Below are 16,051 nucleotides of genomic sequence, written 5' to 3'. Positions count from 1 at the left end.
TTTATTTTCCCTTTTGTTTCCTTTCTTTTAGGTCTGTTAATAAACTTCTTTATATCCTTTTAAGTTTTGTGCCTGCTTTGTTTTCTCCTAATTCTTATCTCACAGAGGGTAAATAAGTAATGAGTATTTTGGACCAAACCACTACATGATACCATGAAGATTTTTTGTCTTTTCTTTTATACTCCTGTTATACCTTTTTACAACTTCTGTACTCTTAGTGCTTTTTGCCTACATTCTTGGACTTGTTTGTTCAGCTAGGAGACTAAACATTTTAGAAGCTTCGTAGTTAGGGATCAGTGTGCCCCAGACCCCAAGGTCCTCTCCAGAACACATTTTGTAAACTAAGATAGAACCATCCAGGGGAAGGTTCCTTGGGGAGTGGGGCTCATTCGAGCCTCTCATTGGGGAATTTTTGATAGATATGCTAATCAGTAAGACCTATAATGTTATACCAGATTTTTGGTGTGTGCACATTGCAGTGGGCATTGAGGTGCATTCGACCTGGATGTAGTATACCTAAGGATCCTTAAAATAAATACCAAGGTAAAATCCCTTTTCACCTTCTAACCATGTCTGACTCTTGATTTTAAGACCAGGAAAAGGCATCATAAGAAAAAGAAACCTGACCCTTGGAAGTGCAAGGCTGCCCGCTGACTGAAGCGGGCAAGCTGTAGAGCCACTGGTACGGGCAGGTACTGTTTCATTACAGGCAACTCACCAATTCATACCAGCTTTGTCTATAACACTGCAGCTCCATGCTTGGGACTAGCAGACAGAATGCATTGCTAACTCTGACAATGTTATTTTTATTATGCAATAGAAATACAAGTATCTAAAGAAATGTCCAGCTCATTAGCATGCAGTATCACCTTCCACACACTTAGAAAGTATATGACAAGGACAACATATGGTTAAAAACAGTCAATTTATATCTGATATCTTGAGATACAAAGCAAGTCCCTTCCCTACTGCTGTTCACTGCTATACTGTGCTATATACGTCTTTGCTTTCACCTTCATGGGTCTAAGTGGTTGAAATCAGAAGTGTCACTCCTTAAGTACAAATGTTCAGTTATTCCAACACTGAATGTAAAATGGCACAGAAAAGCACTGAGGAAGTCACAGTCTGATCCTTACAGGACATAAACCATTATCCACCTCAACTGTTACAGGTGAAGAGTGATCAATAGGAGGTTCTGTCAGTTGTAACTAAGTCCCAAGGTACTCATAGCTTTCAGGACAGTTCCTCACAATTAATGTTATATTAAACAGAACAGGTCTTGTGCTTTACTTGAGGGAAAAACAAATCCACAGCAGATCAGCTTCTTTTCTGAATGGAACATGCTGGCAGCAACAGAAACAAGTGTCCTGCACCCATATTCATAGAATAATCTCACCACTCCCAGCTCTGCCCTCACCAACATAAATGAACACTCAGCCAGACAGACTCCAGGTCCCTGTATTACAAAGCTGTCTTTCCAACGAGCCTGCTACAAAACAGTCAAGCTTAAGGGAAGTGCCACTACAGACACTTCCACACAAATGGCCTCCAAGTGTCCCCAGATGCACACTTCAAAGAGGTAAGGAAGGATGTCAGGGAGACAAGTGGCTCTACAAGCCCTATTAACACCATTCCTTACCATAAGATGGACAAATGAGCACACATCAGATCTGGGGCCAAAGCAGCCACAAAACTTACCATTGATCAGGAAGAAGAAAGCCCCTGTTTCATTGGCCACCGCTCGGGCAATCAGTGTTTTACCAGTGCCAGGAGGACCATACAGCAGGATCCCACGGGGAGGCTGAGGACAAAGGCAAGGGTGGTGAGTATCTGAATGCCTAAGTAGATTCACAGCAAATCTGTAAGCATTTGATAACGCCAGTCTGAAATTGTGATGCAAACTCATGCAACAGCTGCCATGTCAGCACTGCTATCAATACCCTTACTACTTCACACAACACACAACAAAAAGCTTGCCAGTAACTAGCAGTGCTGATTCAAAGCATCACTCTGCTTTGCAAGTTGTCAGTACTTTAATGTGTCCAAAACATGTAAGGAAATACTTTCCTAACACCAGCATTTAAAAAAACCCCAAATATAAGCAAACCAAAAACCCCCCCAAAAATCCCCAAATTACTTATTCCCCTCCCAATACCTCATGAACCTCTGACATCAAGTCATCCTCAAGGGCAAGCCCACTCATCCACCTGGTGTACATGGGGACGTACCTTCACCCCTATGGCCTTGAAGAGAGCAGGGTGTCGGAGGGGAAGTTCCACCATCTCTTTGATTTGAGCCAGCTGCTTCCGGCAGCCACCAATGTCATCATAGCCCACTTCATTCAGTGACTCCTCTTCATCCTACCCAGGAGGAAATAGATTAAACATCTGAGTTAAAACAATAGCTCAACAATCCATCCTGGTCTACAGAACCCAGGTTTTTGCTCATTGCCATTTCTTTGATGTCTTAAGATTCTCATTTTCAAGTCTTCCTGGTGTCTTCTACAATTGTTTCTTAGCTCTCTCTTCCCAGACATGCAGAGGGAAATGCCTCATTGAAGCCTACCCTCTTGAATGACAGCCTCTGCTGCTGCCAGGGCCCCTACAGACTCTAGTGTAAAACAAGTTGTGTGACCCTCTGATTTAGCTAGCAAAGATGATAAGACAATGAAGCCCAGTATAAAATATATTTATTCCTTAAACTCTAAGTGGCATTTCTAACTACCTGACATACCCTAGCTACCATACAGTTCTCCAACATAGTGTTTTCTCTTGGGATTGACTAAAATTAACAGAAAATGTTAAGATCCAGATGTGCAGATAAGACCACCTGTAACCAACTCTTTCAGTATAGCTCTACAGCATCCATTCATTTGGCTGTCCAAATTTCTACTGGCCTTAGTTATCTGTAACATTAGGCCATGCTAAAATAAAATAACACAGCCTGGAATCTCAGAGGGGCTCAGTCCAAGTCCCACAAACTGGAACTACTACACTTCAAGCAGGTTGCTCAGGGTCTAGCCCTATCAAGTGCTGAAGGTCTCCAGGTCTGGAGATTCCTGCCCTCTCCAGGCTTTGTTCCAGGGTTTGGAAAAACCTTCTTCCATTGGGAATTTTCCTTGATCCAGCTTGTGTTGCCTCTAGTCCTGTCTCTGGGTGCAGCTCTTGGGAGAGCCTGATTATGCACACCTTCCCATCAGGCAGTTGCCGGTAAGCCTGAACCTTTGCCTTCCCTTCTTCGTGCTGCATCAACCCACTCCCAACTGTTCCTCATTCATTCTGACCTCCAGCTCCCTCATCATTTTTGATGGCCTTGGCTGAACTTGCTCCTATCTGTCTCTATTGTGTCCTGAAGAACCCAAACTGGACTCATCTAGTGCCCAGACACAGCCTCACAAGTGTCAAATAGAGGTGAATTTTTCAAAAGGCAGAGCTAACTACAAACTAAGACTCACCCTGATCTGCAGGCAGTAAAAAGGCACTTTCTTTATGAAGCATACAATGACCTTAGCCCATTTCTGAGATTTCCTACTCTGTAACAGTAAGGTGGCCAAGCCCTGACAGACAATCCACTCAGGCTGCCTCAAGCTTGGGACACTCAAGGCTAGACACCTTAAGGGACAGGGAGGAGAAAAGAAAAAAAAAAAAAAATCCATCATTTAGATTTCAAATTTCTCACTGAAAAAGTACCAATTGCTTTCTTTTCACACGGCATGAAATTTAGCAACATTGTAAGCCCTCCCTGCTATGCATCAGGGGAACTTTGGAATTAAAAGATGAATCTAAGTCCAGTATGAGATATATATGGACGCAGATGCAAAAGAGCTGCTGCCAAAGTATGGCATCTCATCAGCAAACCTACACACTGGTGCTATCTCAGCATATGAGGAAGGATACTGGAAGCACATTTCTCTATCTTCAGCAGCAGCTCATATCCTGAAACCAGAGGTTTTAATCATTGCATTCAATACACGAAATGCCAAAACAGGAACTGCAAACACTGCTGCTCTTAAGGAGTGTCACTAAAACAGATTTCAGACAGAGGGGATTCAGTAGAACTGTACAGCAGGATTCTGCTCACCTCTCGTTTGATGGGCTCTCCCTCACAATGGATCACTGTGTCCGGAGCCACTATGCAGTACGGGCTTGGATCTGTCTCCACCACTTTGAACTCCACTGCACGCATCCCTCCACGCACCAAGAAGATGTCACCTATAAAACCCCACATTTCAGTAGCCTGCTGCAAAATGTCAACCCTTGTACTACCATCAACCCCAGAGGACAAGGAAGCGGGTTACACAGGTATACACTGCTGGCATTTTTAACACTGCTCTGCATTTTAAATTCAAGAGCTGCATGTACTGTGACCACTCGAGCACCATCAAATTTCATCCAGAAACAAACAGCAAACAATAGAAAAATAATACTCTGCCTAAATACAAAACACAAAGGCAAGGAATCATGTTTCTTTTCTATCCAGTTTCAATGTAACATTTCTAAAAATGGCAAAAAGCCTTGACTTAAATTTAGATTTATTTTGAAGTTATAATAACTAGACTGGTTGTCTCCAGAAACAGAATAATATACCATATACCATAGTGCAGTACCATATATATACTGCACCTGGGTAAACTGGACTACAGAAGCTGGATAAATTCAACTTGTGTATATATTGTATTAGGACCTATTAATTCCAGCAGAAGTGCTACTAGCACAACTCTAAATGTATATTTGTTTTTTATGCACTTTCCCAGTTATTAATTAAATTACTTTGGAAAAAGTGCATTTAGTCAGGGTGCCAGCTAGTATATCTAACCCATTGATTAGTATGTGGCCAACTCCCCAATCCCATCAAGTGGTAGCAACTCAGGAGAAAAATCTCATTAAACTGAGTTCTACCTAAGCCTTTTCTGATGTCCTCCCTTCCCACATAGCAAAAAACCACAAGAGAATGTCCTGGTTTTGGCTGGGATAAGAGTTCATTTTCTTCTCAGTAGCCGGTACAGTGCTGTGTTTTGGATTCAGTATGAGAATAATGCTGATAACACACTGATCTTTTGGTTGTTGCTGAGCAGTCCTTACCCTGAGTCAAGGGCTTTTCAGTGTCTCATGCTCTGTCAGTGAGGAGCTGTACAAAAGAAACCAGGAGGGAGCATAGCTGGGACAGTTGATCTGAACTGTCCAAAGGGATATTCCACACCATAGAATGTCATGCCCAGTATATAAACTGGGGGGAATTGGCCAGGAGCCACATATCTGCATCTTGAGGATGGGCTGGGCATCAGTCAGCAAGTGGTAAGCAATTCTATTGTGCATCACTTGTATCTCTTGGGTTTTATTCCTCCCTCCCTCCCTCCAATTATTATTAGTATTATTATAATTAATATTATTAAACTGTTCTTGTCTCAACCCATGAGTTTTACTTTTTTTCCAATCCTCCTCCCCACTGAGGAGGAGGGAGGAGGTATGAGCGAGCAGCTGCATGGTACTTAGTTGCTGGCTGGGATTAAACCATGACAGAGAACTAGCAAGCTGCTCTACCAGCCAGCAACAGATGTCACTCTTTCTTCTGAGGTTTAGGAAAAAATTAAATCCACAACAGCAAAATCTTACTCTACAGTTGTCAGTCTAATGCTCCATTGAGATCTGTGCAAGCTTCCAGAAATTCTTTTTATTCAGTATCAGGACTAGCTCGCACTCACTGCCATCAGGACTTCAATAACAGGTGCTATTACCTTTCCTGATGGGTCTGTAAGCTTCCAGGAAATATGGCTTGAGATAGACCTCAAACAGATTCCCTGTGATCCCTTCTACTGTGTCATCAATTGGTAACACGTGGATACGTTTGCCATATTTCACATCTGGGCAAGGCTGGATGCTGCAACAGAAGAAAACTCAAGTTAACCATATCATGCTGGACTTAAACCCAAGTTTGGGAAAGGCAGTGATGTCCCTTCTCAGGCCAGTATAAATGCCAGAAAGGACCCTCCAAAGCCCTGGTGAGACTGCCCACGTGCATAAGAACGCTGTCAAGGCAAAAATCATATCCATCAAAGAGCTAGTCTTCACAACACATGCTTTCCTTCACTCCTCTCAGCCCTATCCAAAACTGCTGGGGGGGGGGGGGGGGGGTTTCACACTATCTCCCCACTGCTCTTCTGTAGCTCCCCTTTGCTGTCCCCAAGATACATTCCCAAGCTACTAATGTAGCCTCAAGACCTCTAAGAGTCATGAGCTAACTTTTAACACATGCTCCTGCACCTGGGTCAGGGCAATCCAAAGCAAAAGTACAGGCTGGGTGGAGAATGGATTGAGAGCGGCCCTGCTGAGAAGGGCTTAGGGGTATTGGTGGATGAGAAGCTTGACATGAATGACTTGGTAATGTGTACTTGCATCCCAGAAACCAACTGTGTCCTGGACTGCATCCAAAGCAGCATGGTCAGCAGGTCAAAGGAGGGGATTCTCCCTCTCTGCTCTTATGAGACCCCACCTGGAATATGGTGTCCAGCTCTGGCCCTCCCAACATAAGGAGGTCATGGACCTGTTGGAGCAAGCCCAGAGGAGGCCACAAAGATGATCAGAGGGCTAGAGCCCCTCTCCTATGAAGAGAGGCTGAGAAAGTTTGGGCTGTTCAGCCTGGAGTAGAGAAGGCTCCAGCAAGACCTTATAGCACCTTCTGGTACCTGAAGGGAACCTACAGGAAGGCTGGAGGGATTTTTTACAAAGGCATACAGTGACAGGACAAAGAGGAATGTCTTCAAACTGAAAGAGAGATTATTTAGATTGGATAATAGGAAGAAATTCTTTACTGTGAAGGTGGTGAGGCCCTGGCACAGGTTGCCAAGAGAAGTTGTGGATGCCTCATCCCTGGAAGTGTTCAAGGCCAAACTGGATAGGGCTCTGAGCAGCCTGGTCTAGTGCCTATGGCAGAAGGGTTGGAACTAGATGATCTTTGAGGTTCCTTCCAACCCAAACCATTCTGTGATTCTATGAGCTACTGTTGAACTAACTGTAAGGGAAAGGGAGCTGAGGGAAAATCTTTGTTCCTTCTTCTCTTCCTCATAACTTAGAATAGAGTTCCTGTTGCTGATAAACCTGATTCTGAACAAAGGTTCTCAGTACCAACCAGGGATAGCCAGGTGCCTGTCAATCCCTTTTTGTGGAAATTAACACTTAGGTTAAAGTCTGAAGGCCCCTTCCCCCTTTTTAAATAAAAATTTCAGCTATTATTTGACAATGTAGGCCAACAGCCTACTGTAGCAACACATCAGAGCATCAAGCTGTGGCAGAGGCAGAAAGCTCAAACTGGCTTTGCCAGCTAAAAAAAGCCTACATGCAACTGCAGCTGAGCACACAAGTTTCATATGCTAGTTTGTTAGATGTAGGGTATGCCCAGCCACTGCCCTGGAGGGACGTCTGCTGAGATAAGGAGATTGAGCAATCTCCCAGCAGAACTCCCCTGGAAAGGGAGCTACTCTTCAGTTACAGCGAGAAGAAGACAAACCCAGAATCCTCTGGGAGACCCTATGCAGATCCTTTGTAACCCATTGGCCCTTACCCTCTGACACCCACCTCCTGTATCCCTATAAAGCTGGCCCCCTACCCCTGCGAGGGAGAGAGTTGCTCGTCCCTGGCCTTCCCTTCGCCGGAGTACGGACCAATAAAGTTACTTCATGCAGAACCAGCTACACGAGCCTCTTGCCTCTCTCCCTGGTCTGGCCTGGAGGCTGCCCTGCAGAGCTGAGCTGAAATCACGAGCTGATAATCACTAAAGAGCTGACAGCTTCTGCAGGGGCCCTCCTAGCTAGCAGCTGAGGGAAGACACGGGGCCTCGGGAAGGCAATTCCTTTTGGGACCATCTCTCCTGACCGGTTGCAGCTTCCTCAGTCAGAGCTACTGACCCCTAACCAGCTGCCATAGTTAGAGACTATTAAGAGATTCTTTAACTACGTGCTTTACAGTGAGGATATAGCAGAAGGGTAAATGAAAAGACAGACTGACCCACAGAAGGAAAACAGCTGACAGACTACAAGCAGGAAGCAATTAGTGCATGAATCTGAATTTTGGCAGAAACCAAGCCAAAGAAATTAACACAATAAGTACTTAAAGATCAGCAAGAAAAACTTTGAGGGCAAGAGGTGTGAAAATTCTCTGACCCTTGCAATGAAGCCAAGACAATCACTAACACATCTGAAAGGCTGAAAACCACTACAGACACAGTCCAAGCAGAGAAGGGGATAGCACCAGTTGAACTGTCACACTAGAAATTACTCCAACAGTAACCTCATATAGGATTAAAGTAAGGATTCACCTTTATTTTAAATCCACAGACTAGCTCAAAGCACTGTTCTGTTCCAACTATAGTCATGTTTAAAACTTGCATTTTCTAGTGGTAGAGAGATGGGTGAAACAGACTTGTTCCTCTCCTCTACAGTTCATATGAAACACATTTTGTATTTAAAGATTATTTCAGATATCACCCCAGGAAGTCTAGTGTCAGAAACCAGGCTCCAATTTTCCCAGAACATGCACAATATTCCAGATTAGAAAAATGCTCAGGAGAAAGAACTGTCAGCTCTCACATATTTAAACCTGCAAATTAGCATTTTTATGTTTAAGAAATGCTGACATATTTTTTCTTTCCACTCCCATCATATAATGGAACCTGCCTCCTGTGAGCCAAAACATATCCTTCAGTGCTTTCCCGCTACCTTCTGCAAGTGTTGTACAAAATTCCTGCAACACTTCAAGCATTCCTAATTTTAAAATTATTTTATAACAAAAATTGGAATATAAACAACCTTCAGGGATTTTTAATCTTGATATTTGACTGCTTCAAGTTTTAACTTCTGTTTGTTATAGGGGAGCTCAGTGCTTGAGCTAACCATACTATAAGATCAATTACAATGTTGCTTACTAGTTTTCACAGTTATCTTGCAAACATTAAAAATTTAGATGGAAAAAACTTGTGAATTAATTTGATAATGTAAATTTGGGAAGAATAAGATAACAACAGTGGGGTAATTCAACTACTTAATTTAATGACAGGACCAGGGCTTGTGAAGGTCCCAAAGAGTCTTCAAGAATCTTGAGCATAATTTTTTAGTATTAATCTGAATATGCATACAGCCAGAAACACAAGCAAAAATTAACGGAGATCCCTGATGTAAGACACACTTGAAAACATTTCTGTGACCTCCTCTGGAAGATGCAAGAATACTTCCTGCAGGACCCTGTCTCTGCTACAGACCAAAACAATTCAAAGCCAGGGCACAAATTATTTAGGCAACCCAGGGATACACAACATTTAACAAACTAGTCCTCACCTGATGACATCACCCAAGCGCACTCTCAAGTTGTTTCGAACAACCCTATTCATGCGAATCTTCTCATCTGAGCAGGTATCATCTGACAGAACAATGCAGACTGCTTCTCTTCTCTTCTTTCCTTTTAGCAGGACAGTGTCTCCTCTGAACAGCTGCAGTTCATCCATTTTTGCCTGTAACCAATAATGGCATTAGAACAAACTTTTGGCAAAACAATTGAAGGAAGCAGTTAGAGACCTGCTGAGCCCCTTACACCCTCACAAGTCTATGGAACCAGATGAGATTCACCTGAAGGTACTGATGGACCTGGTGGAAGAGCTCAGCAAGCTGCTCTCTATCATTTATCAGCAGTCGTGGCTAACTGGGGAGGTCCCAAAGGATTGGAGGTTGGCCAATGTTGCTGCCTGTTCAGAGCTTCCCCTCCCCCTCCCAAAGACACTTGCTCTTGCCATGTGCTCTGAGCTCCTTTGTTCTAAGCGCGGGCAAAACCAAATGTAACTCAGACTCTTTAGCAGTGTCTGATTGGCCGGTCACCCCGGGTCCGCCCCCAGTCCTCCCCTTTCCCCTTCTCCAAATAAAAGAGATCGTTAAGGAGGCCCCACCCTCTCTTGGCTCAGCTATCTTCCTGTGAACATCTCTGGTTGTCTGTCTCATTTGAAAGCTTCTAACTGCAGGAAATTGAGCGAGCAGGGAGCTATATTTCTCCCTCTTTGCTTCTGCTGATGGTATTTGCTCTGCAGCTGATACAGGTACCGATTTTAGAGCTACTAAAGTGCTAGATCGCCCGTGCTACCTCTCTGGGCTGCTCAAGGCTTTCTAAGGCATTAAAGTACTAGCCTAGCTGGTATAAAGCTGAAAAGATACCTTCCACAGGCCAATGGGATACCCATCTGCAAGAAGGGTTGGAAGGAAGATCTGGGGAACTACAGGCCTGTCAGCCTGACCTCGGTGCCCAGCAAGATTATGGAACAGATCATCTTGAGTGTGATCACACAGCAGACACAGGGCAATGAGGGGATCAGGCCCAGCCAGCATGGATTTAGGAGGGGCAGGTCCTTCCTGACCAACCTGATCTTTTCTGACCAGGTGACCTGCCTAGTGGATGAGGGAAAGGCTGTGGATGTTGTCTACCTGGATTTCAGTAAAGCCTTTAACACTGTCTCCCACAGCATACTCCTGGAAAAGCTGTCAGCCCACAGTTTGGACAGGTGCACTCTTTGCTGGGTTAAGAAGTGGCTGGATGGCCTGGCCCAGAGAGAGGTGGTGAATGGTGCTGCATCCAGTTGGCAGCCAGTCACCAGTGGTTTCCCCCAGGGATCAGTGTTGGGCCCAGTCCTGTTTAATATCTTTATTGATAATCTGGATGGGGAGATCAACTGCACTGTCAGTAAGTTCTCAGACGACACTAACTTGGGTGGGAGTGTTGATCTGCTGGAAGATAGGAAGGCTCTGCAGAGGAATCTGGACAGGCTGGATTGATGGGCCGAGGCCAACAGTAAGAGGTTCAATAAGATGAAGTGCCAGGTCCTGCACTTGGGTCACAACAACCCCATGCAGCGCTACAGGCTTGGGGAAGAGTGGCTGGAAAGTGGACCAGCAGAAAAGGACCTGGGGGTGCTGGTCAACAGCAGCTGAACACAAGCCAGCATGTGACCAGGTGGCCAAGAAGGCCAATGGCATCCTGGCTTGTATCAGAAATAGTGTGGCCAGAAGGACTAGGGAAGTGTTCGTCCCCCTGTACTTGGCACTGGTGAGGCCATACCTCTAGTACTGTGTCCAGTTTTGGGCCCCTCACAAGAAGGACATTGAGATGCTGGAGCATGTCCAGAGAAGGGCAACAAGGTTGGTGAAGGGTCTAGAGAGTCAGTGATATGAGGAGTGGCTGAGGGAGCTGGAGTTGTTTAGCCTGGAGAAAAGGAGGCTCAGGGGAGACCTTATCACTCTCTACAACTCCCTGAAAGGAGGTCGCAGACAGCTGGGGGTCGGCCTCTTCTCCCAGGCAACCAGTGACAGGGTAAGAGGAAATGGCCTCAAACTGCACCAGGGGAGGTTCAGGTTGGACATCAGGAAGAATTTCTTCATGGAAAGGGTTGTTAAACATTGGAACAGACTGCCCAGGGAAGTGGTGGAGTCACCATCCCGTAAGTGTTTAAGCAACAACTGGATGTGGCACTTAGTACTATGGTTTGGTTGACATGGTGGTGTTTCGTCAAAGGTTGGACTCAATCTTGGAGGTCTTTTCCAACCTTAATGATTCTACGAATTCAAGCATTTGAAGGAGAGTTACTTGACTTCGGAGAATTACATCTTAGAAGCGATATACTAGATCTACAAAGATGGGGTTTTCACTACACTAGTCAAGATCTAATCCTAAAGCCAGACTAAGGGCATGAGCTCAAGTGAATCCTAAAAGTTACAATCAGAATGTATTTTATCATTTATTAATAATTATTATATATGATTATTTATTTAACCCAACTCCCTCACTTGTAACTGCTGCAGCTTCTGACAAATACTTATATTCATGTTGCAAAATTACATTTCAAGTTAAAAGACAGCAACAGCTTGCAAATTGCCAGATGAAATGCTTTGCTTTTATAGGTGACGCACCTGGGACAGTGACACAACACTGTTGTCTTCATTGATGGCTTCGTCAACAATTAACCGATTAGGCCTGTTCTTCTGCTTCAGAATAGCAGTTGATAAGTCATCGGCTTTAGAGCTGAGAGAAAACAGAAGTTAACAAGTCCAAGTGATATTGCTCCCCCTTTCACACCCACCCCTGTTTTGTTCTCCATTTTCTACAGGTTTCTTTGTTGTCTTGTCTTTTAGAAACTATACTTGTTTACAAGTGTCCTGGTTTCATCTGGGATAAGAGTTCATTTTCTTCTCAGTAGCTGGTACAGTGCTGTGTTTTGGATTTAGTATGAGAATAATGCTGATAACATACTGATCTTTTGGTTGTTGCTGAGCAGTCCTTACCCTGAGTCAAGGGCTTTTCAGTGTCTCATGCTCTGCCAGTGAGGAGCTGCACAAGCCAGGAGGGAGCATAGCTGGGACAGTTGATCTGAACTGGCCAAAGGGATATTCCACACCATAGAACATCATGCCCAGTATATAAACTGGGGGGAGGGACCTGGAAGGGGACCCAATCTGGGTTTGGAAAGGGGGTCTGGCATCAGTCAATTTACTACTCAAATGGATACAAGCTATGAATCTATCTATAAAAAGAAGTGGTTAGTGAGATGCTGCTGACTCTAAGATGCTTTGCCTAAAAGAATTAGTCAGACTCATCTGAAATCACATATAACTGCTGCCACAGAAACAAAAGTTCAAGTCTATTTAGTGTCAAATCCCAGATAAATAGGGGAATTAAAGGACAGTGCTGTAGCTCCCCGACAGGAAGAGTTGTAAGAGTTTAGCCTGTCCAAGCCTATTAGTTAAACCTAGCAAGCCAGTAGAAATATTCAAGTGCTCATGAAAAATGGGGTTTACTTTTTTTTTTTAAGATATAAGCACCTTTCCATAATACCTTCACAGGACTCACTGCAGCTCTAGCCTACTATGCCATAAGATATGTGACAGATAATTCGTTTACCTTGACAAAATGGAGCACACCAAACAACAAGGAAATGGAAGAAAGGCAGATTAATTGATTTACTTCAAAATCTAATATAGCAAATTATTCACTTTACAAAAGAAATATGAACTTGAACCAACTGATTCCTAGGGAGCTCTTAGAAGTTGTACATTAGCCAGCCACAATAGCAGCAGATTACTGTAACTTGCCTTGGTGGGCATCTGACTACTCTCTCAAAGCAGTCCAGATGTGCCAGTGACTAAGGTCGAAACAGAAACTTAGCACAGTTTGGTTTGATTCTCACCAAAAAGAAAAAAAATAAAGTCTTCCTCTGTCCCAAGCAAGCAGCAAGCACCAGCAAAGAGTAGGAAGCTTTGTGGACAATGGTGTTGGATGTACACTTTGGCTCCATTTTGCTGTTTTAGGGACAAAATAACCAGAAGAAATCAAACCTTGAATGGAAGTGACAGAGCAAGCAGCTACACAGCATAAACAGACTGTATCAGCAGTGCATCACTTGACATGATCACTGCATTTTTAAAAGTCACCTTTTCCCTCTCTTCATTAAAGAATGCAAGAGGTGAGAAATCAACATCCATCCCTTTCAATGACCATGTGAAATGTTACAGATTCATTTTCTAAACCCAAAGAAGACACAAGAAAGGCTATTGGATACATCCAAGGAGGAACTCATGAATTCATTCCATCTTCAACCTAAAACATGGTCCTGGTAAAGTTCTAAAAGGTTCGGGATTTCCAGGAAAACTGAGAGTGCAAAAGAAAACTGAAACCAATACATCATCAGGCCAAACAGGATCTTGTGGTTAAAACACTGGATAAAAACAACCACCTACTTGTAAGGACATTGCCTCAACATTCCTGGACACTGGAAATTAATTTAGCATGTATATTTTAAAACTTGAGCTAAGGGACACCAGAAAAACAATTTAACCTATTCAAAGTGTAAATGCAAACCATATCCTTCTGCACATGAAATGTGGATCCAAAGGCCTTTCAATAAGAAACCACTGCCAGACTTTGGCTATATAAATCATCACTGAAACTGAGCAGCTGTCCCTCAGGATGCAGAAATTGCTGTACAGCCTAAAAATGGTCTGGGATACAAGATAAAAATTAATGGAAGAGGAACTGGTCAGCAAGTGGAAGCTTTTGGACCAAAATTTCCAATAAATCAAAAGTTGTATTATATATATCTGGAAAAAAAGTTCAGATACCTTCCAACAGCAGTGCCGAAGAGCACAGCAAGATGTCCACTTAGTTCTGCTAAACGTGAGAAAAAAAGTTTTAGTACTGAAGAACTGAATCTGCAGTTTCCTAAGTAAGAAGCAAAAACTGGATCAATGTTGTCAGTACATTGCTGCACTTAAAGCAATTGAAAAGCTCGGAGGCATTAAGAATGGAATAAAGCTCTCCAAGAAACACAGCATGTAAGCATCTAAACGCATGGGGTCAGCTTCAGTTATCTGACCTAACAGTTCTGCTGACAAAGGTGTTAAGAAATTATGACAGCTACACAGGAAAGTGATGTTATTTCTCTTGCAGACAAGAGTAAGGACTTTGACAGACAAGCACTACCCATCTTCCAATAGCAATTTAGAATATTATTATCACCATTTGCTATCATTGCATCTCTCCTGGGGGTTCATAAAATCATAGAATGGTTTGGGTTGGAAGGGATCTCAAAGATCATATAGTTCCAACCTTTGGCCCTGGAAGTGTTCAAGATCAGGCTGGATGGGTCATTGAGCAACCTGGTCTAGGTGTCCCTGCCCATGGCAGAGGGGTTGGAACTACATGATCGTTAAGGTCCCTTCTAACCCGAACCATTCTGTAATTCTACAATTACATCACTTCATCACTTTTCTGTGTCAGAGCTCTCCTTGTTCAGCATGTGATAATACCCAGAGGCTATGCATTGTGGTAGTCAGTATGAAGAGTGAGATCAGAAAGTAATTACTGATTCTTCTGAAAACAACTACCAACCGTCAAAGCTCCACATAAAGTAGGGAACTAACTTGTTCCTGCATATCTATGTTAAATATACAATGAAAAGTCACCGACTCAAAATTATTCCAGCTTTAGTAACAAAAGTGAAAACAGTCATGCCTCCTGTATGCTGGTCTACCTTTTTATCAATACCCTCATAACTCACTTCCTAGATAAAATCTGTCAGTGATTTTTTACCACCCTGAACATCCATATTACAGTCTGAACTACTTTCTTTGGGTAAGTATTTAAAAAAAAAAAATCCCTTGAAGCAAATGAGTGGAATATCTGATGATTGCAGCCACTTACTGGAACACCATATGACAATCAGAGAGTTCATACCCATGCTCAAGATGCCAAATTCTCAAATACAGTTTCAGACATGTATGTACACAAATCCAATAATCTCTTCAGAAACACTCTATTAGGTCTTGCAATGCTATACTCTGTGCTAAAGCTCAATTCAGCAAGATGGCTGCCAACAGCATTGACCCAAAAATTGTAACTAAGAAGTAACTGTTTTCAGTTGTACAGGAACTTTTTTTTTTTGATTCCTCTGTGGTGAGAACAACTTTGCAAAAACATAAATTTCTTTTTAAAAACTGCTCACCTCAGACTCAAAATACACCTTTGAGACCATCACTTCCATCACAAGCTCTACCACTGACGTTAAATTCTTGGCATGCCTTGCTGGAACTGACTTAATAAGACCAAGTGGGTCTAAATTACAGAAGTTGCAAAAGAAAAGGAGAAGATAAACCACAGACACTAAAGGGACTGAAAGAGCCTCTAGCTAAGCCAACAAGTCACTTGAAGTATTCTTAGATTTGGAAATTAGCTTTAGGTTTTATTTTTACTCCTCTCAAGGGACTGTGAAGTGACTTGCACACGTGGGCTGGGAGCAGAGAGGCCAGTATTTACTCAACTGACTTTTGAGGAGCACAAAATATGACCCTCAGACTGGAACTGAATACAGTGAGGCAAGACACTGGAGACAAAAATATAGCTGATTGCCTCAGCTGCCACAGGGGCCAGTCCAGTATAACAGATCTTCCTCTTCTAATGCCAAGTCTCTTCCAGCCCCGATCTGAGGGCCGCTGCGGACCTGCGGGGAGGAGACCAGGACACGCCTCTTCCCT

General features: G+C 43.3%; 1 protein-coding gene across 1 annotated transcript in view; it reads right to left on the bottom strand.

Annotated features, from left to right (window-relative positions):
* Positions 1–12,041, bottom strand: part of LOC116437377 (transitional endoplasmic reticulum ATPase) — a 34,919-nt gene extending 22,878 nt beyond the window's left edge. Inside the window, exons 1-6 of the mRNA XM_032095043.1 lie at positions 11,936–12,041; positions 9,326–9,498; positions 5,735–5,877; positions 4,081–4,211; positions 2,229–2,360; positions 1,699–1,801 (exon numbers count right to left, since the gene is read on the bottom strand). Coding sequence (XP_031950934.1) covers positions 1,699–1,801; positions 2,229–2,360; positions 4,081–4,211; positions 5,735–5,877; positions 9,326–9,492 — 676 coding nt within the window. The 5' untranslated portion in view covers positions 9,493–9,498; positions 11,936–12,041. The remainder of the gene's footprint in view (positions 1–1,698; positions 1,802–2,228; positions 2,361–4,080; positions 4,212–5,734; positions 5,878–9,325; positions 9,499–11,935) is intronic.
* Positions 12,042–16,051: the final 4,010 nt, after the last annotated feature.

This window comes from Corvus moneduloides, chromosome W, assembly GCF_009650955.1.
Source record: "Corvus moneduloides isolate bCorMon1 chromosome W, bCorMon1.pri, whole genome shotgun sequence".
NCBI lineage: Eukaryota > Metazoa > Chordata > Aves > Passeriformes > Corvidae > Corvus > Corvus moneduloides.
This window is presented reverse-complemented; position numbering and strand designations above follow the sequence as displayed.